A 22,559-nucleotide genomic window follows, 5' to 3' on the forward strand; every position below is an offset into this window, starting at 1 on the left:
ATAAAAGACGTTATTTGGAAAAGCTTCGGTCGATCCAGTCGCCAGATCCATATTTGATGCCCAAACCGATGTTTCCTCCCGTCCGGTCCCGTCCCGTGCGTGAGAGCTCGTCCTGAGACCACAACATTTAAATTTCCAATCATACTCCAGTTTATGTCACGATGAAGAGTCGGGTACCCAAAATCGGCACCGGCCCGAATATAAACCGACATTTGGTCAGCTGAGCGTCACCGTTGTCACGATTGTAAAATGAAATTTGATCGACAACGGGCCGGTGTGTGCCGAAAAATAGCTGCCCCGCGTGAAATGTTCCCCCTGCCGGGAGCGCTTATTTATAACGCTTTATTGACTTGAAAACATCAAATGTTTTAATGGACGCATTACAGTAATGGATTTACGACTGTAAGATCAGTTTTAAATAATTAAATTACACAAAATATTAGTAATGTATTTTAGTAACAAATCGTGAACTGGGCCACATAACCATCTTTGAACAGAAATGTATTAGTCTACAAGTTTTCACGACCATATCCCAATGACAATCAGACAGGTATGACATTTATTAGTTCAAGCAGAGTAAAATAATACATATTCTCGGTACAAGAAAGTCGTTTCCGTGTGGGCGCTCCCATCAGGGCCCAGGGGGGACATTTCACGCAGGGCGGCTACTTTTCGGCACAACACCGGACGGGAGGAAACATCGGTTTGGGCATCAAATATGGATCTGACGACTGGATCGACCGAAGCTTTTCCAAATAACGGCTTTTATGCAACTCATCCAATGAGTTTACAGCGTCTGAAAGCACCGGGGCGTCCATAATTTGCAAGTGAATCCACTTTTACAAACTACGATCATTGACAATACGGACAGTATGGCGGCACAATACAGCGATCACGTGATTGTGTGACGTTGGTGATTGGGGTCTATACACCCATATACTAGTCCTTCTCCAAAAATTAGCATATTGTGATAAAGTTCATTATTTGCTGTAATGTACTGATAAAAATTAGCCTTTCATATATATTTTAGATACATTACACACAACTGAAGTAGTTTCAAGCCTTTTACTGGTTTTATAATGATGATTTTAGCAAAAAAAAAAAAAAAAAAAAAAAAAAAAAAAGTCAAGAAAAAGCATCTAAAAAATTTGCATATTTCATCCGACCAATACAAAAAAGTGTTTTTTAATACAAAAAAAGTCAACATTCAATTAATTATATCAGCTATGCACTCATTACTTGGTCGGGAATCCTTTTGCAGAAATGACTGCTTCAATGCGGCGTAGTATGGAGGCAATCAGCCTGTGGCACTGCTGAGGTGTTATGGAGCCCCAGGATGCTTCGATTATGGCCTTAAGCTCATCCACAGTGTTGGATCTGGTGTCTCTCAACTTCCTCTTCACAATATCCCACAAATTCTCTATGGGGTTCAGGTCAGGGGAGTTAGCAGGCCAATTGAGCACAGTAATGCTATGGTCAGTAAACCATTTACCAGTGGTTTTGGCACTGTGAGCAGGTGCTGAAAAATGAATTCATCTCCATAAAGCTTTTCAGCAGATGGAAGTATGAAGTGCTCCAAAATCTCCTGATAGCTAGCTGCATTGACCCTCCCCTTGATAAACAGTAGACCAACACGAGCAGCTGACATGGAACTCCAGACCATCACTGACTGTGAGGACTTGACACTGGACTTCAGGCATTTCCTTCTCCCCAGTCTTCCTCCAAACTCTGGCACCTTGATTTACGAATGACATGCAAAATTTGCTTTCATCTGAAAAAAGTACTTTGGACCACGGAGCAACAGTCCAGTGCTACTTCTCTGTATGTAGCCCAGGTCAGGCGCTTCTGTTGCCGTTTCAGGTTCAAAAGTAGCTTTACCTGGGGAATGCGGCACCTGTAGCCCGTTTTCCAGCACACGGTGTTTCTACTCCAGACTCAGTCCAGTTTCTGCAGGTCCCCCAAGGTCTGGAATTGGCTCTTCTCCACAATCTTTCTCAGCGTGCGGTCACCTCTTCTGGTTGTGCAGTTTCCTGCCACACTTTTTTCTTCCCACTGAGCTGCCTTGATACAGCACTCTGGGAATAACCCATTCGCTCAGAAATTTCTGTGTCTTAGCCTCTTGCTTGAGGGTGTCAATGATGGCCTTCTGGACAACAGTCAGGTCGGCAGTCTTGCCCATGATTGCGGTTTTGAGTAATGAACCAGGCTGGGAGTTTTTAAAAGCCTCAGGAATCTTTCGAGGGGTTTAGAGTTAATTTTTTGATTCAGATGATTAGGTTAGTAGCTTCTTTAGAGTACCTTTTCATGATGTGCTAATTTTTTGAGAAGGGGATTTTTGTTTTTTCTTGACTTTTTTTTTTGTTGCCAAAATCATCAATATTAAAACAATAAAAGGCTTGAACTACTTCAGTTGTGTGTAATGGATCTAAAATATATGAAAGTCCAATGTTTATCAGTACATTACAGAAAATACTGAACTTGATCATAATATGCCATTTTTTTGAGAAGGACCAGTATATACTGTAAAGGAAAATGTCTACTTGCTGGACAGGCACGGCTCAAATGGGAGCGTCGTCTCCTGCCTACAGATTGCGGGTTATATCTTTGAGGCTACTTCGATATATCCTTAAGCAAGTTACCCCCATCGAATCACCGTAAGGTGAATGATAGTGTAAAAAATTCCTTGAAACCTGCAGACTTCTGCTCACCAGTGATAACATTTAGATTTGTAGAAAATGTAGAAAGCAGCAGAAATTGATATAATTCAATATTTACCAACTTTCTATTTTCTGTGAGAAATTACATGAAAAGCATAAAATGAAAAAAAAAAAAAAAAAGGTTTGTATCAAATACCCAGCTTTTCATATAAACCAATATCAAGACGTAGCTCTCAATTTCAAAAAGGCTGGAGACCCATGGGTGTGAAATGCACAAGAAAACCAGTCAAATTGTTTATTATCAAAACATTTTGTGGAAGAAAGTAGTCAGATGAAGCATAACAGAAAATAAACTGACGGCTATAAAAGTAACGTTTACAAACTAAAAACTATTTCCTAAAACAGTTTCACTATGACAATTTGACAAATTTTAAACCAAGTGACTGAGGAAATTGTATGGCAAATTTAGACCATAGTGTAATGAAAATCTCCAACTCAATACTAACTGCTCTCAAATCAGTCTATGCATTCCTATCCATTCGAACATCAATTTCTCTCCCGTTGAGACGATAGCCATTCATGGTACGACATGCACGATCAGCAGTCTCCGGGTTGTCAAAGCGGACCACGCCACAACCCTTGGACTTTCCATTATCAGTCTTGATATCAGCATACTGGACCATGCCTGAAAAGAAAAGCACAGAAAAACATGCAACTTACACAGAATGGTTAAAAATATCGTTGGATCTCTTATTAATATATAATTGAAATTAAGTTTGTTGTTAGACATTTTACAAAATTAAACCTCATTAGGAAGACATATGTGAAGATTTGTTTTGTGGGGGAAATTTAGGTAATTATGGCTTACAGATAATGAAAACAATAATTACCATTAGTATTGAATGCTTGTCTCTAATTAATGTGTGTACGTGTTCATGGCAGTTAAAAATGGACTATAATTCATGTGTATACTTGTCCATGGCAGTTGATAATGAACTGTCACAAATTTTCTTAACCTGAGATCTGAGGTTATACATGAGAAATTACAATTCCAGTCATGTTAAATACAGTATATTACACTCAAATAAACGTGATAAAGCTTACCACATGCATTGAAGGTGTCTTTGAGCATCTTCCAGTCAAAGTCAAATGGAAGCTATAATCAAAAGTAACAAAGGGTTAATCAGACCATATGAGAGTGCCCTGGTGGTACAGATAACTTGAACAGAAGATAAACATACATTGCGGACAAAGATCTGGCAACCCTTTCTGGGATTTCCTACTCCACCTCCAGGGCCTCCTACCCCTGCGCCTCCAAAGGAATTGCCACCGAACCCGCGATCCAGGTCTGTAGAACGGTCAAACTGACCACCAACACCGCCAGATCCCATCCGATCCATTCCAGAGCTCATACGATCGAGGCCTCCAGATGGAAAGCGGTCAAGACCTCCAGCAGAGCCCATGCGGTCAAAATTGCTGGACATTCTGTCGAGCCCAGTGCTGCCCACGCGATCCATACCCATTGGGGAGCCAAATTCCAGACCAGAACCCATGCGATCCAGATTTGATGGACCCAAGCGGTCGAACCCAGTTGGGCCGAGGCGATCCATTGAAGAGCTCATCCGGTCAAGGCCACCTCCAAGCCTGTCCATACTAGGCCCCAGCCTGTCCATCCCGGTACCCAGTCGGTCAAAGCCAGAGCCCATCCTGTCCAGGTCGGATATGCGGTCCATCCTGTCCATGCCCATTCGATCCATTCCTCCAACACGATCCATGTTAGCTCCAAGACGGTCCATGCCAGAATTCATGCGGTCCATACCCATTGAATTCCCTGAATAAGAGGAGAAAAGACAAAATTGAGCGGTCCAGTCACTGTTCCTAGTACAGCTGTGGAAGATTGTAGACACTTAAAACAAAATTTCAAACCTCGATCAAAGGAATCTCCAAAACTATTGCGAGGCATGCCCATATCATTTCGACCAAACTCACGGTCAAAGCCACCACCAATACCTCGGTCCATCTCTGAAAGCATGAGATCCAACCATTGGACATTCAGCAAACCTTACACATTTCTTTGTATAGAGCAGAACTCCTTACCATTCATTCTGCCCATTCCAGAAGAGCCAAAACGATCCATGTTGTTCATTCCTCCAAAGTTGTCCATTCCTAAATCTCAACCAAAAATACAGTAAATGAGTAACTTTTTTTTTTTAATACAAACTACAACACACACAAAAGATATATTTAAATATAGTAAATACCTCCCATACGATTTCCCATGTTGCCAAAGCCCATTCCATCCATTCCTATAAGACGGGACACTAATTAGGGACCAAAGGGATTCTTTTTAAATAAAAGAAATGGCGATAATAACCTCCGATGCCCATGTTGCCCATTCCACCGCCGCCTCTATTAAGCTGGGTAGCATCAATAGGCTGGCCACCAGGTCCCAAGCCCAAACCAATACCACTTAAACCACCTGTGGGGATAAAACCAATAGGGGGGGGAAAAAAAAGCAATGTTATTAAGGCTGCAACTAACGATTATTTTTATGAAGTTGTTTTAGGTATGTTGTAAGTAACACTGAAGACAAAATGGATGACTAGTCTATTTCCTTCAAAAATAATATTTTACAGCTTCCTGACTTAACTGTAATCTACAACTGCACTGTTTTAAGTACATAAAACTTGTTAAAGTTTTTTATAAACGTTCTGAGTATAAAACATACAAATAATTTCTCAGTAAACAAATACTAAACCAAAGTCCTGTTCATTCAAATATAAAAAAGTACTGCTGATTGGCATTTTTTTTCTTGTAGGCAAAGCGCTGATATAAATTGTGTAAATGACCCATTTACTTTCTTTAAACTAAACAACAAAATCGAGTAAGGAGGAGGCAGACTTTAATGAATCAGTTTTCTTTATCAAAGTTTTCCATAAATGCAATCCAAATCCAATTTCAAAGCACGCTCTGTTGTATGACAATTTAGTTGGAATGGGAGTTAGTGTTGAAAGGAGATGAAGCTATTATATGAATGAGTTTATGTGTGTTTCTGTTATGAAAAGAAATGAGACAACACTCTATGGACTACTTTACTTCCCAAGAACAATAACTCAAATATTTCTCCAAAACACAATACAAACGGAGCCTTAGAACACTGACGAGCATAATCGCTAACAAGCTTGGGGCTCCGTGCTAAGTAGTAATGTCTCAACAACAAAGAATACAAACAAAGCAATTGGCTTCATATACTCACCTCTGACGGCGGCACACTGGCTCTAACAACACAAAAGAATCTAATTCTCGACACTTCGTAATGTTATTGCAACAGCAACCCAAGCAGTGAACTCTGACTAGCCCTAATCGACGGCGCGCCTCGGATTACGTACAAACAAGGACCCAAACAGGACTGCTCATAGCCGCAGGCAAAAATCGAATATCGAATTCGTTGGCAACTAACTTTTAAACCAATTAGTAGTTATGTAGTTTTAGTGTTATTAGTAGTATTATGTTAATTGTTATGACAGATTTAAACTAGGGCAGTCAAACGATTAAAATTTTTAATCTAGTTAATCACAGTTTAAAAATAAATTAATCGTAATTAATTGCAACCCAAACCATCTCTAAAATATGCCATATTTTTCTGTAAATTAATTTTGGGATGATAAGACACAAGACGGATATATACATTCAACATTCTGTACATAAATACTGAATATATTACAATAAATCCACAAGACGGCATTAACATTATTAACATTCTTTCTGTTAAAGGGATCCACGGATAGTGTTAGAGTTAGGAAAATTGCGCCATATATAACTGCATTTATTCGCATGCATTCTTATTATGTTATATTTTAATCTACAAGTAAAAGTACCTTACATGCCCTTTCTTTTTAATGTTAACGCAGCGTAATAGTCACATCCCTGTGCAGACACAGGGATGTGACTATTCTGCTGCGTCAACATTAAGACTCGTAATTCTTAAAAGATAAATGTTAGTACAAGTTATAGTAATTTTATATTAAAACAACTCAATGTTTTCGTTTTAATAAAATTTGTAAAATTTTCAATCAAAAAATGAACTAGTAGCTTGCCATTGTTGACGTCACCGCTCGGTGACCTCTGATAGTTTTTATATTGTGACTACATATTGCCATCCAGTGCATTTGTTGAGCTAAACAATATGTTTGAATAGAGTTTGACCAAAGTCTGAGTAAGTTTATGTGTATTTTGCATAGCTATTTTGATTGGGAATGCCAGTTCTCTTTGCATTGAGCGCTTTTCTTTTTGTGAACTTTTTTTGAGAGATAGGAAAATTATTTTTGTTGTGCCTTCACTAAATGATACTTATGTTTGTTGTGAAGGAGTTGCCGAAGCTTATGCCAATAAACGGCGCGGTCCAATGACCGCCTGTGTCCACTCGCCTTTCTCTGCCTCTTAGCTCTCAATGTGCAAAAAACGGCGTCATTGTAATCTGTTTGAGACAATGTATGAGCGGGTCATTCCGCGCATGCGTTAAATGTGTCTAATATTTTAACGTGATTAATTACTGCCCATTAACGTGATCAATTTGACAGCACTAATTTGAACAAATAACTTTTTTTGTTATTTAATTTTTTTAGACTCACGTGGAAGAGATGAACCTCTGTCAGGTGGTCCAAAATCTTTGGGCATAGACTTCTCATCCTTAGAGCCAAACAAAAACAACATATAAAAATATATACTTACAAGAGCAGATAGATTGTAATGGAGATGTGTATTTTGCAGCATACCAGTTTTACATGCATGATTCGATTGAACAACAGCTGCTGATTGAACATTGCTGTAAAATCATTAAGGGAAGTAATAGAAGGGAGGTGCATGAGATTTTTTCAACTTTGATTAAATATCTCAATGACTAATTGACAGCCAGGCATTTTGTAAGGATACAGACAGCTTGGACAGCTTCAATGGGCATGTCGAATGTTACGGTTCCCATCCCTCTGCTCTTGCCCTCCTTGTCTTCAAGGATGTCAGCTCTCACTACTAAGCCAGCCATGCTGAACACCTCTTTCAGCTTCTTCCAGCCCACTTTGTAGTCCAGCTGAAGGTATATAAAACAGAGTTAGAAATTGTATCAATTGAATTATCATGTCTAGTTTTCCCCATTAAAATTAATCTCACATTCGCAACAAAGACTGTGTTGCCAATTCTCCCTGCTTGAAGACCATGGATGATCTCCATGGGAATGTTGGCATTGTTCATCAAGCTGGGAGGGATATTGATCATAGGTCCATTTGGTCCAGGACCCATTCTATCCATGTTCATGCGATCCATCCCACCCATGCCACCATGAGGCCCTCCACTTCCTTGTCCCTTGCTCATTTTCCATTGCGCGAGCACACCATCAGGATCCTTAAAAAAATCAAGAGAGACCAATTTAGAGAAGGAAGATGAAGGCTGGGGGGGTGGGGTGTACATTGTTATTGTGGCTTACTTCTTTCACTTTCAGGGGGCGGCCATTGAGGTTGTGCTTGTTGACCTTCTCCACTGCTTTCTTCATCAGTTCTTCAGTCCTAAACTCTACCACACTAAACAGACCAAATAAAAAATGTTATCACAACACCAAGAAAGCACATGGTTGGAAAAAAAGGCAGATAATTGTCAAAGAGAAAAATAGTTACTTACGCCCAACCCTTTGTTGATTGAAGACCACGGAACAACCCAGAATAAAAAGTAGATTCAAGTGAGAAAAATCATAATTGACTGCATTTCACAAAATATTTAACACAAAATGGAGATCATGCACATCAAATTATATATTACAACACACTTAAATCCTTGGCCACAACAAGTGTCAAAACTTTTCCAAAATGTAAAAAAATAAAAATAAATAATAATCATCAATAACAAAGCAGGCACCTACTTAATTTTTTTCTCTCCAACACCAAAAGAGGAAATCCACAGTGAAATTGGATTCCTCAGTACTGAAATATTGGAGTTTACTATTCCAGAAGATATGTTCTTCATTATAAACACATTTTTGGATTAGACAACCATCATTAAGACCTCCGACCACCACTTGCAGACTACACCTTCTGAAGGTCATTAGAAGAAATTCCAGCAACCGAGTATGTAATGTTAGAGCATATAACTATCTCAGCTAAAGAAAAAGCTGAAGTCCTTAAAAAGCATCAACTCTAAAAAGACCTCGCGACAAGGTCTCAGGCGACACCACAAAAGACATGCCTCCAACATGTCACAATCTCACCCGCTCCATCAGTTTTCAGAAGCTGACAATTGCCCAACAATGAAAAGAGAAACTAAAGCTGACAAACACAAGTTTGTCAAGGATAGTTCAAAAATGTTGTATTTGTATATATTTGCACTTACCCTTGATTTGCCTTCTGCGTCCATTATTTGTTCCACGTACGTTACCTCACCCACTACAAATCAGATCCCAGACGACACACACCAAGGGAGAGAAGCCGAGAGAACAATTGGGGTTTAGAGTGGAAACAACAAAGGCGGCCGGTGAGCTCAGACTTGAAGTCCCGAGCCTTCCTCCAGCACCTCAGTCGCAGCACAATATGGTACAGGTCTACAAAAAGCAAACTTTTTCTTTAAACCAAATGTACTCATACCCTGTCCTTTTTTTTAGAAGATTCTCCCAAAGCACCAAAGGCTATACCGGTTTTGCCATAAGTCTTCCTATTTGGAAATAAAACAACGACTTGATGATTGACAAATGTTTTAAGTCTGCAAACCCAGTTCAAAACCACGGCTCATTTCATTGCTAACCAGTGTGCACTGAGACACCATCATAAACCTTAGGTCAATGCATGAATACCTTTGTCAAACAGCCGAGTGGGAAAACCTATAAATATCGAACCATAGCCTCAGTTAAAGTAATGACATAAGCGAGCAGAAGATTCTCTAAAGTTTTTTTCTTCGCGCACTGTTTATAAAGTAAACAATTTAGATTCAGCGTCGACCACAGCCTTGCGTTCACTTCTGGTATCGGCCCAGTTCAACAAATGGACCAAACCTCGAAAGACAAGGACAGTATGAAGTAAGAAGTTGTTTCATTTTGTAGACCTGTACCCCAAACAATCCTAACACGCTCTTTTTGGCACAACTTGGAGACCTGCTGAGAGAACATTTTACTTGTCATGGGCACACCTAAAAGAAGAACATACAATTTAACTCCACAGTCAGATAAATACTAGTTAGCCCTTCTAAAATAGTCCTCTATAAGCATTTCAAAACATGCTTCTATAAAGATTCAAGATGCTAGGTCACTTGGAAAAATGAAAAGGATACAATAATAAATAAATAACCACACATACTGGGTGGACAAATACTCACTCCAAAATCATTAGTGAGGGGATTCCAAGTTCCCTCTTCAGGCTATTCAAATTTCATTACTTTTTGGGGGCGGGGACGTAAAAACTCACATTTTACTTTATTGAAAAGAGCCAAGAGTGAGCAAGACAGATTATTTGTCATGCCAATCATTGAAATGAACTTAATCTCATTTAGCACATGCCACTAGCCATTACTGATTTGTACTGTGAAATCAAGAATTAAAACACATGTCTCAAAACCACTAGAGGTTTTTGCTTAGGAAAAAAAAAAAAAAATAGAATGGTCATTTTGGCCAATCTCCAAGAGGACAGCTTCAGTGCACGCCTACTGCAAATCGTTAGCTGATCACTAAAATACAATTCGGACGCTCTCCAAACCACACAAGTTCTCCAGAGAGGATGTGCAACTGAAAATCCCTAAGCCCTTTAAAAAGCACTACTAGTCCAATCAAAAAGCCCAAACTACCACTTTCCATTTCAATCTCTTGGACTGAATGAAACCTATTTTCCAGAAATCTTACCTTTGTCTTTCATTAGGTCTTTCAGGGCTTGCCATTTCACATCGTAGGGGATGTTGCTGACAAACACTCGGTATCTCTTGTTGACATTTCCATAAGGTTCAAAGCGCCCACCTCCACCTCTTTTCTGGGGCCTCTCCTTCCTGCTAGAACTGCCCTCGTTCTTGCTTTTCCCGTTCATTTCCCTGTGAAAAAGCAACCAAAAAATAGTACTTATAATAGTTTAGCTTGTGCGAGTAGACACAACTACATAACATGACACCATCCACTCTACAATGTAAATATTTATTTATTTAAGATAGTATTTGAAATTTCACTTGCACGTTATAGCCAAAAATTAAAATTTGAAGTTCCGCTCACTGAGAAATGTACAGTACGTTTTTTCCTCAAAACCTAATAATCCAAGATACAACCAGTTTTACAAGTTTTATCGAGTTAACATATTAATTTGATGAGTTAAGAAAACGAGTTAATGACGAAAACGTGGTGCTTACTTAAAACGAAAGTCTTAGAATCTTTTTTACGACAGTGTATTAACACGCTTATATGATCGAGATCATGATTACAGCGACCTCATTTGGGCCTTATTTGGGCCTCCGGTGTGAATTATGACACAAAAAGGATGGCCACATTCAATTCTGATAACTGAAGATGTTAAAATAATTTCGGCGTCAAAATACACCCCTTTGCTATAAAATGATATTACCTTTTCTCAAAGGAAATACAAATAAGCTTGCTTGTGCGTCGCTGATTACAACTCAAGCATAAAATGGCTGCACGTCTTTAGCAAACCGTCCGATTAAGCATATAGCCAGGAAATAGAATGATATAATTTCAAGAGAAAGACATTGTGAATCCCCACGCTCACTCAGCAAGTCCTCGAATCAGTATGACGTTTCCACGACGTTCCTAAATCGTCACAATCGTGTTCTTCAGTTAAAACGGTATGCTAGAGCTAACAAAGAAATGCAGAGGATGGCTTTACCCTTGTTGCTGGGGTGTCTGCTGCTGCTCCTCAGCCTTTTCGGAAATACTTTCACTCTGTTCGTTGGACATGTTATTTGACTATTACCCAAGTAGAACTTAATGCGTTGAACTTCTGTAAAATATGAAATTCGGGAGACGGTTGAGCTCAAACTACTTAATTGCGTACCACCTCTTGAAAATGGCGGATGAAAAAAATCCAAAAGGGCGGATGTAGAATTTTGAAACTGAAAACGGAAGCCTAACTGACTTCCGTATTGCTCCTGAAAAATAAAACAATTTCAATTTACATTGGAAAAGTAAAAACAAAAAAAAATGTGGTAGTATTGTGTATATGTTGTTTATGTGTGTGTGTTTTTTCTGTGTGTGTGTTCCAGTGCACCAATTCCAGTGTACATACAATATTGAGTCTGACTTTTCAAATAAACACCCTAAGTGTTTGTTGTTGTTTTAAGCAAAATTATTAAATTCAAGTCAAGGGTTTCTTTTTGTATCATGTATTACCATTTCAATCTTAATTTTAAAGTAAAAAAAAATGAAAAATACGTACTTCCGTTTAAGTTTTATTGCTGTTACCGAAGCACACAGATGGCAAAACGGCTTTCACCAACAGTCTTGTAATGAATATTAAAGTGTTTTTTTTTTTTTTTTTTTTTAATTATTATTTCTTATAAATTGTAAAGTTCTTAGGGAACTGATTTTCTCCACGAATAAACGGTAACTGTAATAACATGGCTGAATGCTATTTTTTAATACTTATGTATATTAGAAATAATATTAAATTTGAAGTAAATTTACTATACTATATTTATCGAACGGTCTTAATTTAACATGGCCGACAAGAGACGACGCCCGTCTCCCTTTGCTCACTGAGCGCTTCAGACATCTAGCCTAAATATTCCACTCCAGCTGGTGGCGCTATTGACAACAGGTAATGCAGACAACAAACCTGACGTCAACGTCAACTGTGGGGCCGGAAGTGCTACTTTATTGTCGGCTAACGAGAACAATAGTAAGGAATATTAAATCATATTATCGCAATTGTTACAATAAGTCCCCGTTTTAACTATCTAAAAAATTACTTAACTCCAAAACTGTTTGGCTCCGTTGTTTTGCGCGGTTATGTTAACAAATAAGCAGAAATGGCGGTGTTAGCCTTAGCGTGCAGTGACCAACTCGTTCTGTAGAAATCAATGGATAAGCGCTGGTGCACGAGAACCTAGTATTTACAACTTCTGCGAAGCGTCACTTTACAGCATTTCAAACATGGCTACCGGCGCTGATGTGAGGGACATTTTGGAGTTGACTGGCGGAGATAATGATGCCCCGATCAGTAAGAAGGACCTCATCAATTCTGACAAGGTGAGAGACAACCAATACTTATGTTTCCATTCACTTGAGTTGATGTATAGTACCGCGCTATTTAATCAGATAACTACTTTATGAGGAAAAATGCATTTCGATAAAGCGCTTCCAATATACGATGTGTGCGTAAAAGCAATGTATTTCTTATTTTTCCATCCCAGAAAAAATCCAAGAAAACAAATGAAACGCTGACCTTCAAGAGGCCGGAGGGAATGCACAGAGAGGTCTATGCGCTGCTGTATTCTGATAAAAAGTATGTTTTTTTGTTTTGTTTTTTTTTTTTTAACTAAAAGCTTTTGTTGCTGCTGCTGTTGAATATCCAAACACTACAGACTGGGCTTGATTTGAGATTTTAAAAAAATATATTGTTCAATGTGTTTGATTCAACTGTATTTGTTTTTGCTTTATCTTGCTGCTGCTCCTCAATCCTTAACAGTACTTTGGCCTGTAAACAGGCCGGTGCCTGGAGGCGTGGTTGAAGACTGTGCTTTTATTCCAGTGTGCTTTCAATAATGACTATCCATTATGTCATCTTCATATTTTGGCTTTAACTCTGCATGTCTTCCTTGCTCATTTCATTTTACAGATTTCTATGTTAAAACATATATATAAATCGAGTTCTTTCTGTCAACCCCCAGAGATGCACCACCGCTCCTTCCTAGTGACACTACCCAGGGCTACAGGACAGTCAAAGCCAAGCTGGGCTGTAAAAAGGTTCGACCCTGGAAGTGGATGTCCTTCAGCAATCCAGCTCGAAGGGATGGTGCCATATTTCACCACTGGCGACGGGTGGCAGAGGAAGGCAAAGACTACCCTTTTGCCCGCTTCAACAAGGTGGGAAGGGAACTCATTGCTCATCTGAGCCAGAAAACATAGATGTTTCCCCTAATTAAGAAGTATATTATTCCCTTTCTCCTGGTTCCCTGATTAGACAGTGCAAGTACCCGTGTACTCCGAGCAGGAATACCAGCTGCATCTCCATGACGACGGCTGGACTAAAGCAGAGACGGACCACCTGTTTGATTTGTGTAAACGCTTTGACCTGCGCTTTGTAGTAGTCCACGACCGCTACGATCACCAGCAGTACAGAGTAATCACCCCACATTGTTCTTTATTAAAGGTTGCAGAACTAAAGTTGAAGGATAAGGGCTAATTATATGTTTGGAAATAAAAGTCTTCTGTGATCATGCTTTTAGAAACGGTCCGTAGAAGACCTCAAAGAGCGCTACTATAGCATTTGTGGCAAGCTGACCAAGGTCCGTGCACCTTCAGGGACAGAGCCCAAGATCTACATCTTTGACGCTGGTCATGAAAAGCGACGCAAAGAGCAGCTGGATAAACTCTTCAATCGTACACCTGAACAAGTGAGAAAACTAGCTTTTTTTATGTTGTTATTGCTATATAAACAAAGATATTAATGAATTTGAGATTTCCCAGGAGCAGTATGCTAATATCAAATATAGTGGTAAAATGGTTTCTAATAAAGAAGAAAATATAGTATTAACAGTAATGCAGATAACTAGGCTTCCAATATTACTTGTATTTCTGCTGTTTTGCCTACAGGTGGCAGAAGAAGAGTATCTGATCCAAGAGCTGAGAAAGATCGAGACAAGGAAGAAGGAGCGGGAAAAGAACGCTCAGGATTTGCAGAAACTCATAAAAGCTGCCGACACCACCACGGAGTTGAGACGAGCCGAAAAGAGAGTTTCCAAAAAGAAACTTCCACAAAAAAGAGAAACGGAGAAACCAGTAAGCACTCAAGCACAGGAATTCTTTAAAGGGGTCACATGTTTTAAAAACATACCTGATTGAATAACAGATCAGGAACGAGTATGGATAATATTTTTATATTTTACTACATAGTCTATGACTACGTTTGAATAAAACTGAGCATGATCATTAGCTGAATTAAAGTATACTGATACAAAACCATCAGTTTAATTTACGGATATGTTTTGCGACCAAGATTATAACCTATTTTGTCTGACAGATAAGGTTGTTTACTTGACAGTCAAAACTGGTAAAACTATGTCTAACGTTGTATTTTTTGTTGTATTTTTATTTTATTTTTTGTCCCCATCAGGCTGTTCCAGAGACAGCAGGCATCAAATTCCCAGACTTTAAATCTTCTGGAGTTACACTGCGCAGCCAGAGGGTGAGTACAACTGCTGTTCCAAGACCATTTTAGTGGTATTTCACCCACCTTCCAAATTCCAAATTTAAACAAACACAAACTTTATCTATAACTAGATCATTATTTTTGGTCTGACTTAGTGTTGGAAATGTGTTTTGATCTGTCTTTTTTTGGAGTCTTATATATCACAATTAGAATTTATACAAAAGCTTTTACTCGTATACATTTAAAGTACATCTGTGTGTCTGGAGCATTGCTGCCTTCACCAATTATTTAATAAATGACCATAATAGTTCCACAATTTACCTTTTTTTGGCTTGTCTTTATGTGTACAATGTAATGAGTGAACTTTATCGTAAGGCAGATTTTTGTATTTTATTTTGTGGAACCAGTTCAAGTAAGATATGGAATTACATTAGACTACAGCCAAAATGTTTGACTTCAGCTCACTATCCCTCATTAGCACTCTAATGATTAATGCTGTTGTTGACATGATAGTATTTGTAAGAGCCAGCGATGGTTGTGCCTGATTCATCTTCATGACTGATGAGGAGGCACTGCTCAGGATGGGAAATGCATTAGCCCAACTACAGAGTGGAGTTCCAACCCCGCTAATCAGTCAGACAGAGTTCAGTGAATGAAGACATTTTGATCTGGCTCGCTGAAGTGCATTTCATACGAATTAAAAAGCCTGATTTGTTTATCATCATATGCCTTGCCTATGGGAAATCACATCTGTGCGTGTGTGTGCTTGTTTCTCTGATGCTTTGTTTTGTCTTATGATTTAAGATGAAACTGCCAGGATCTGTGGGCCAGAAGAAGATCAAGGCAATTGAGCAGATTCTTGTGGATCAGGGAGTGGGTGAGTGGAACCATTGTATAACTCATTGCAACAGAAATTCTTCATGTAGCTTAAGTGCTTGCCTATTAGTGTATGACCAAATATGTAGATGCATACTGATAACGAGCCTTTTGTATCTGATTTGTAGATTAATGTTGACTGAGCATTTACATTATTATGTGGACTCTATTTGTTGCATTCATTGAGATAGAAGTAAACAACTTTACATACACATCTAACATTTGTAAATAATATTTAATTTAGTTATAATTAAATATAATACAAGGGGAATTTGTTTTATTATTTAAAAAACAATAGCCTTTTACACTTGGCGGAAAACACAGACAAGACTGAAAAAGCAGTTTCTGCTCTTGAAGTCCTCTTTTAAAGAAACTACTGTATTTTAAGCCAAAACAACTGTTGTGTTTGATAGAACAATATGTCTACATGCTGCCATAGCAGATTCATGGCGCACTTAGCCCCCGAACTATTTTTAATTTGTTCGTTTTACCCTGGAAACCCCGGTTTACAGACGTCGCGTAACCGCTTTTGTTTCAATCCAGCCATAAAACAAAGGTAATTAATTTTATTTATTATTCAAAAATGTAATTTTCAGCTTAGAATCATTATCCGATGTCTAATATTTCGTTTAAAAAAAAAAAAAAAAGACGACTTAAAAAAATTATTCACTCGCATATTTTAAACTTTTAAACGAATTACGTCACAATGACAAAAATGGCGTCTGTAAAAAAAGTCACGGATATCTACCTCATAACTATCGCTTAATTGTATTTTTTTGTTATTGTCGCATTTTCCCCGATATGTTAGATGATAAATAATCGATCCATAAAAAAAGACCTTGAGGTCTGCGATTTCTGGATCACCACCCTTGTATATTACCATGTTTCACCCATAAAATCCCACAAAAATCCAGCTGTGGCCATTCAAGGCTGTGTCTTGACACTCAGTGTTACATGCTACATGGAGTTTTTGGATCGAAACAAGTAGAGCTGTCCCGACTAGTCGACATAGTCGACGTCATCGATGACGTAAATCCGTCGACGAGCACAACATCCCGTCGGCGGTTAATGAAGGGTTAAAAAAATATATGCGTGGGAAGTTAGAATGTCGGATGCTCTGTTTGCAAGCGGGGAAAGCGCCACAAAGCCAAAAAAAGCGCACCAGAGTGTCCAAAACATTGACTTATTTCAAAGAAACAAAGGAGAGTACACTCTTCTGTCCTGTCTCTTCAGTGCCAAGCTTGGCTGCACGTCGGCCGTGAATAAACACCTTAAGCGCCATCACGCAGTTTGTAATTTTTTTTTTTTTTTCATTTTTTGTACACCAGAGGGTGCTGTCGCCTTACTAAATAATAATGTTTCATTGACAATGGGCCTATAAGTGCTATTAGTATTGTTCTTAATGCTAATTGAAAGGTTTATTTCATGTTATGGTTTATTTTATGGTATAGAAAATTATATAAGGTTAAAAGGTCATAAATATATACAGTATATACAGTGATTGCACTCAAGGGAGAGATTGTCAATGATAAGGTAATAAGGTAAAGGCAATTCATATAGGCAATTCATTGATATATAAATAAGGTTTAAAAGGAAAAAGGTGAAAAGTTTCTGTTAATTTCTAATTATGTTGCTTTATTTGTGTGCACCGTAGCTCTTACGGTGTGTTTACATCAAGGATGGAATAAAAGTTGTAAACCATCAGTTTAAGAGACCATCTTTTCAATCGGGATGCTACACTAGTTAATTCTATCAGCATTTGAACCCATTGTTTATTTGTGATTTATTATTGTTATTTACGTGTTTATTTGTACTTTAATAAATGATTTGAGTGTTCCAATATGTTTTTTGTGAATTTATAAGAGTCAACAAAAATTTCATTGCTAAATTAGTAAAAAAAAAATTTTTTTTTAATTAATTATTAGATTAGTCGACTAATCGTAAAAATAGTCGGCTGACTAATCGGGAGAAAATTAGTCGTTTGGGACAGCCCTAGAAACAAGGTAAGTACGCGATAATATCACGTTAAAGTCATGGCGTCTTTAATTCTGCTCTCTCATGCCCTCACCTCCAGATAGGGTTTCGCAGTTTAAAATAAATGTTTTCTTTTTTTTAAAAAAAAGCCCTTTTGTTCAAAAACTTTCTTCCACCAGAAAATTGAGATTTTAAGGTTTCCAATGATGTATCACGCATGCATACCAGCCAATTTTGAAAGTTGGCCAAATTGAGGAACTCAGAGTGCAACTTCAAGACACCTGAGTGTTTTCCGCCACTTACATTTTTAATTATCATTATTTTTATTTTTTTTACCTCAATGACCTGGCCTATCTGTTCATTTTAAAATATTCAGTGTAGCACTTGCCTAGCCTTGGAATAGACGTGCCATGTCTGGAGTCAGTCCACATACAGTATTTTTAGTTTGGTTTTGTCCATATTTGGTTCAAATGATTTTTTTTTCATTAATGGATTTGTTTTCATACGACAGATCTTAATCCAATGCCGACAGAAGAAATTGTGCAGATGTTCAACGAGCTGCGAAGCGATCTGGTGCTTCTTTACGAGCTGAAGCAGGCACACAGCAATTGTGAGTACGAACAACAGATGTTGCGCCACCGCTACGAAGCTCTGCTGAAGGCTGGCAACGGAGGCGCATGCAGCATTATGGCGACATCTGCATCGCAAGTCGTAGAACCCAGTGGCGCCAACAGCATGACTGCATCGACTCCGGTGGGAGAAGCCCAGGCGTGGCCTGGCACTGATGACATTAAGATTGAAGCCAAGGAGCAGATCATTGACGTGGTGGGAGCTCCACTGACACCCAATTCGGTGAGTTTGCTTGGGATGTATGAAACAGGAATTGATTAATGGAATGTTGAATTGGCACAGAAGTGTAACATTGTGGTATGTTGTTATTTTCGACATCTAGTCCGCAAACACCAATGAAAACCTGAGTGCAGTGGTATGCGCGATCAAAAGTGTGGCTGAATTACTTTAAATAAAGAACGAGTTGGCTTAGTGCAACACCTACAATAGCTTTAGTATCCAGGAGTAGCACATCTGTGAAGGTTTGATCTTAGTACAGCCGTAAACAAAAAATATAGAAAAAAGTTGTTCTCGGCATTCTAGTCTTTTTTTTGTTTGTTTGTTTGTTTGTTTTTTGCCACTGTCAAGTTACCCATGAACAACACACCATCCCCATGTCCCCAGCTCAAAGGTGTACAGTGGTACCTCTACATACGAAGTAAATTCGTTCCAGGACCTTGTGTGTAAATCGAAATGGTCGTATGTTGAGCAGGATTTTCCCATAGAATACATTATAATTCCATTAATTTGTTCCATAGCCCAAAAACCTACACTAAATCCTTAATGAATATTGTTACTATTGCAAATAGCAATTACAAAAAGCAAAGCAAATAATTTATGAATAAAATAGAAATAATAATTTAATAATAGTTATAATAATAACTGTAATAATGTATCGAATCAGGTTCTAATGTATCGGATGTTTTTTGTTCTAACTGAACGCACCACGGGGTTGATGTGACAATGAGATAGAGAGTGCGGTTCTATTTTACTTTGTCTTTTAATGTTATGATGCTGGCGTCAACTGCAGCGGATACTAGGCGTGTTATGTTGCACACGTGGATGGAATAAATGGTTAGAAACCTGACAAAGGTGCCGATTTCTTTGGCGAGGTGGTGACAGTAAGAATTGTCACCTTAACTTATAAAGACTGGTGAACGGAGGTCGGAGGAGAACGTCGAGGTGGACATTCTACGGCCGTATTTTTGACCCAGTTCACGGATGCACACGCACCATGCTCATATTTTGCTATCATTTATGTCTTCATTTCAATAGTAAGCGTCAACTCCCCCCCCCCCCCCCCCCCCCACATGCACTAACCTTCTTGTAACCAGTGTCGAGTTCTCTCACAAGAGAGTCAGTCTTCCGGCTAAACAAAGAAACTGCGGCGCTGTGATAAATTGTCGTATTTCGAGCCTGTCGTCGGATGTAGAAATAAATGGCGAGTCAGATTTTACGTCGGATGTTGAAAAGATCGTGTGTCGAAGCGATCGTATGTCGAGGTACCACTGTATTTTTCTTTCTGCATGCTTATGTTTGATGTTGTTCTTTGTGTTGCGCAACTACCAATATACCACTGTTGTCATGATTCTAAAATGTATAACTTGATATCGATACTCAAAAAGATTTTTAAAAAAAAAAAAAAATCTCATTAACAAGGAAAATGCAAAAATATTCTCCATTTAGTATCAAGTCTAGTGCAAAATCAAATTTCTCCCATGGCAATAAATTCTGGTGACCCATGGTAGTGCGAAAACATAAATAAATGAATAAAACCGATTAGTCACCAATAAGACAATATGAGTATACGCATGTGCCGGTTACCGGTTTCACGGTTTACCGTGGTGTGAAAACATCGCGGTTTCAAAACCACAAAAAATTTCCGTCAGACCGTAGGACGGTATTCGCTATTTTTCTTGTGTCAAAAATGCAGCCAGAAGCGGCTTGGCGCAGCAGCGCTTACCCCCTCCCGTTTGTTGCTGTGTGTGAGAGTGACGCTATCGGCTACACAGCCAGCTAACCCAAAAACAATTACTCCAAACATGAGGCGTACTGTTCTTCAATTTATTGAGCTCTTGAATCGTGGTAAGTTTAATATACAAAATGAATACATTTAAAATGTTGTACAATTAGATTTTTCCATGTGAGTAGCTTCCACAGATTAGCACCATGGAAAAAGTTCGCCAAAAACAAAACACACATTTTCCTTTCAAATTCAATATACAAACTAAGTAAAAGCTTACAAAGATGAATGTTAGCCTAGGCTCAGCTGGGAGAGCAACTTCGTTGAGTGTTACAGCCGCAGAGTGAGAAAACAAGCTTGATTCGCTTGAATAAAGGGGAAAAATTGATAGCATCAAAGATCGCTAATTGCGAACGATGATCTTGCCCTAAGCACAAATCCACGTTCGCTGGATCAAGGTGAGGTCTCACTCCCAATGTGTTTTTTTGTTTGTTTTTTTTTTTTTTTAGATGAAACCTTTCCACAACAATATTGACATGAGGGTGTGAGTGTGAGTATATTCTATAAGTTATATTTATTTTAATTTTATTTCAAATATTTTTTTGTTGATAATTTATTTATTTTAACAATATATTCATGTTCCAATTTGTAACTATGGTCTGGAAAAAAAAATCCTGTTCAATGGAAAAAAGTTGTTTTTTTTTAACCCATACATCTCAAAATTTTGGGGAGCTATAATTGCAATACCGTGAAACCGCGGTATTTTTGCTCACGGTTATCGTACCGTCAAAATCTCATACCGGCACATGCCTATATGAGTATCGATACTTTAAGCAATCATAAATCATCTCCAGAATCTGGATACATCGTTTCAGTGTCATTACTTTTGACAATACATAATAGTTTGAGCTGAATATCCTCTCAAGGAATTGTAAAAAGTACAATACAATCAATTAAACAAAACATAATACATGTACATTTAATAATAATTCTAGGAGAAAAAGTCTTGTCTTCAACATTTTTCACTCGCATAGAAATGAATTCTTAGGCTTGCCAACTGTCAAGCTGCAACAATCAGAAGCCTGACGATGTTTTCTTTAAATGCCGTAATAACAACAATGCTGATCAACAGATTAAAAGTATAAATTAAATCTTTGGACAGAGTTACGTAAGTGGCGTTGTTACCTAATTGCCTTTGACAAATTGTGTCATTTATTACTTTCCAGCGCAAACGGCGAGAATCTGCATCTAGCTCTTCATCAGTGAAGAAGGTGAAGAAGCCTTGATGAGGACTGAACTGGACTCTACAAAATGGGCACGGGAACAAAGGCTCACCTTAAGAAAACATGACGGCTGCGAGACAAGGCAGAGCAGGATGCCTCACGCAGTCAAAAATGCAACTTCCCAGCTACTAATGGCACCTACCTGACCCATCCAAGCTCGGGCTGCTCACCATCATTGGGACAAAGGCGACGACTGAGTGACATTTCATTCCATTACTGCTTTCCTACCCGTTTTGCCAATGTTGAGCTTTAGATGAAGAAAGATCAACTGTAAATTGCCAGGCTAAGCTAATCGTGACATGGTGAAGAAAATGGGAATGACTTGGTAATTGAAATGAATTGGAATGAAAGAGGAGCATTTGGATTGGGAAGACCATGTTTCGGTAGCCCATTAATGCTGTAATGTTGAGTGGAGATGCTTTTTTTTATACTGATGTAGTTTCAACTAGCTCTGCTACCATCATTTTGGACAAATCTCATTTTGTGTTCCAATGACCTTGATGATGCTTTACTCAATGTTTCAATAAACCTCATTGTGCTGTTTCACTTTATGTGCCCATGTATGTTTAATCTATGTACGTTTCACATTTCAAGCACCTTTCCATTATCAGGCACTTCAATGTAATGAAAATTACTTTAGAATACACATTTGACAGGGCGACTGTAGACTCATTACATCCCCACTTTATGTGTCATTTACATTAAGTGACAACTAAAGACTTCATTACTGAAATAATTAAGCACCGATCAGTATGTTGGCACAGTCCTGGGATCGTAATTAGTTTCCCTCCTGATAATTCTGCTAATTGCATGTCAATGGTGTCGTTTAACCTATGTTGACATCATTTCTATGCAAATTGTG

At 38.5% G+C, this 22,559-nt stretch overlaps 2 protein-coding genes across 4 annotated transcripts; one reads left to right on the plus strand and one right to left on the minus strand.

The window, feature by feature from the left end:
- Nucleotides 1-2,922: 2,922 nt before the first annotated feature.
- Nucleotides 2,923-11,728, minus strand: hnrnpm (heterogeneous nuclear ribonucleoprotein M). 3 transcript variants are annotated; one of them, XM_057842227.1, is made up of 16 exons: nucleotides 11,510-11,728; nucleotides 10,528-10,709; nucleotides 9,033-9,085; nucleotides 8,328-8,335; nucleotides 8,137-8,230; nucleotides 7,824-8,054; nucleotides 7,590-7,743; nucleotides 7,433-7,482; nucleotides 7,289-7,346; nucleotides 5,032-5,136; nucleotides 4,919-4,963; nucleotides 4,755-4,823; nucleotides 4,584-4,679; nucleotides 3,899-4,488; nucleotides 3,762-3,813; nucleotides 2,923-3,342 (listed from the first exon to the last, which is right to left on the minus strand). In XM_057842227.1, the coding sequence occupies exons 1-16, from the start codon at nucleotides 11,578-11,580 to the stop codon at nucleotides 3,179-3,181; spliced, it is 2,022 nt and encodes a 673-aa protein (XP_057698210.1). In that variant the 5' UTR covers nucleotides 11,581-11,728; the 3' UTR covers nucleotides 2,923-3,178. The 3 variants fall into 3 exon arrangements, with proteins under 3 accessions (XP_057698210.1, XP_057698208.1, XP_057698209.1); XM_057842225.1 differs by having other exon boundaries at nucleotides 4,755-4,829; nucleotides 8,328-9,085; nucleotides 11,510-11,726; XM_057842226.1 differs by lacking the exons at nucleotides 10,528-10,709; nucleotides 11,510-11,728 and having other exon boundaries at nucleotides 4,755-4,829; nucleotides 8,328-10,516.
- A 712-nt stretch (nucleotides 11,729-12,440) lies between these two features.
- On the plus strand, nucleotides 12,441-22,243 carry dmap1 (DNA methyltransferase 1 associated protein 1). Its single transcript, XM_057840171.1, has 10 exons — nucleotides 12,441-12,870; nucleotides 13,035-13,126; nucleotides 13,512-13,707; nucleotides 13,805-13,963; nucleotides 14,070-14,237; nucleotides 14,437-14,622; nucleotides 14,957-15,028; nucleotides 15,797-15,869; nucleotides 18,354-18,694; nucleotides 21,641-22,243. Exons 1-10 carry the CDS (start codon nucleotides 12,775-12,777, stop codon nucleotides 21,698-21,700), a joined length of 1,443 nt encoding a protein of 480 aa, XP_057696154.1. The 5' UTR covers nucleotides 12,441-12,774; the 3' UTR covers nucleotides 21,701-22,243.
- Nucleotides 22,244-22,559: the final 316 nt, after the last annotated feature.

This window comes from Corythoichthys intestinalis, chromosome 7, assembly GCF_030265065.1.
Source record: "Corythoichthys intestinalis isolate RoL2023-P3 chromosome 7, ASM3026506v1, whole genome shotgun sequence".
Lineage (NCBI taxonomy): Eukaryota > Metazoa > Chordata > Actinopteri > Syngnathiformes > Syngnathidae > Corythoichthys > Corythoichthys intestinalis.

Excerpts from the sequence above, each read along its gene's own strand:
- hnrnpm (XM_057842227.1), bottom strand. The coding sequence starts at position 11,580 with ATGTCCAACGAACAGAGTGAAAGTATTTCCGAAAAGGCTGAGGAGCAG. Across the intron at positions 7,744-7,823 it reads ACACAGTCTTTGTTGCGAAT|CTGGACTACAAAGTGGGCTG; the intron begins GTGAGATTAATT and ends ATATACCTTCAG. Across the intron at positions 4,680-4,754 it reads TGGAATGGGCAGAATGAATG|AGATGGACCGAGGTATTGGT; the intron begins GTAAGGAGTTCT and ends TCATGCTTTCAG.
- dmap1 (XM_057840171.1), top strand. The coding sequence starts at position 12,775 with ATGGCTACCGGCGCTGATGTGAGGGACATTTTGGAGTTGACTGGCGGA. Across the intron at positions 13,127-13,511 it reads CTGCTGTATTCTGATAAAAA|AGATGCACCACCGCTCCTTC; the intron begins GTATGTTTTTTT and ends GTCAACCCCCAG. Across the intron at positions 18,695-21,640 it reads CTCCACTGACACCCAATTCG|CGCAAACGGCGAGAATCTGC; the intron begins GTGAGTTTGCTT and ends ATTACTTTCCAG.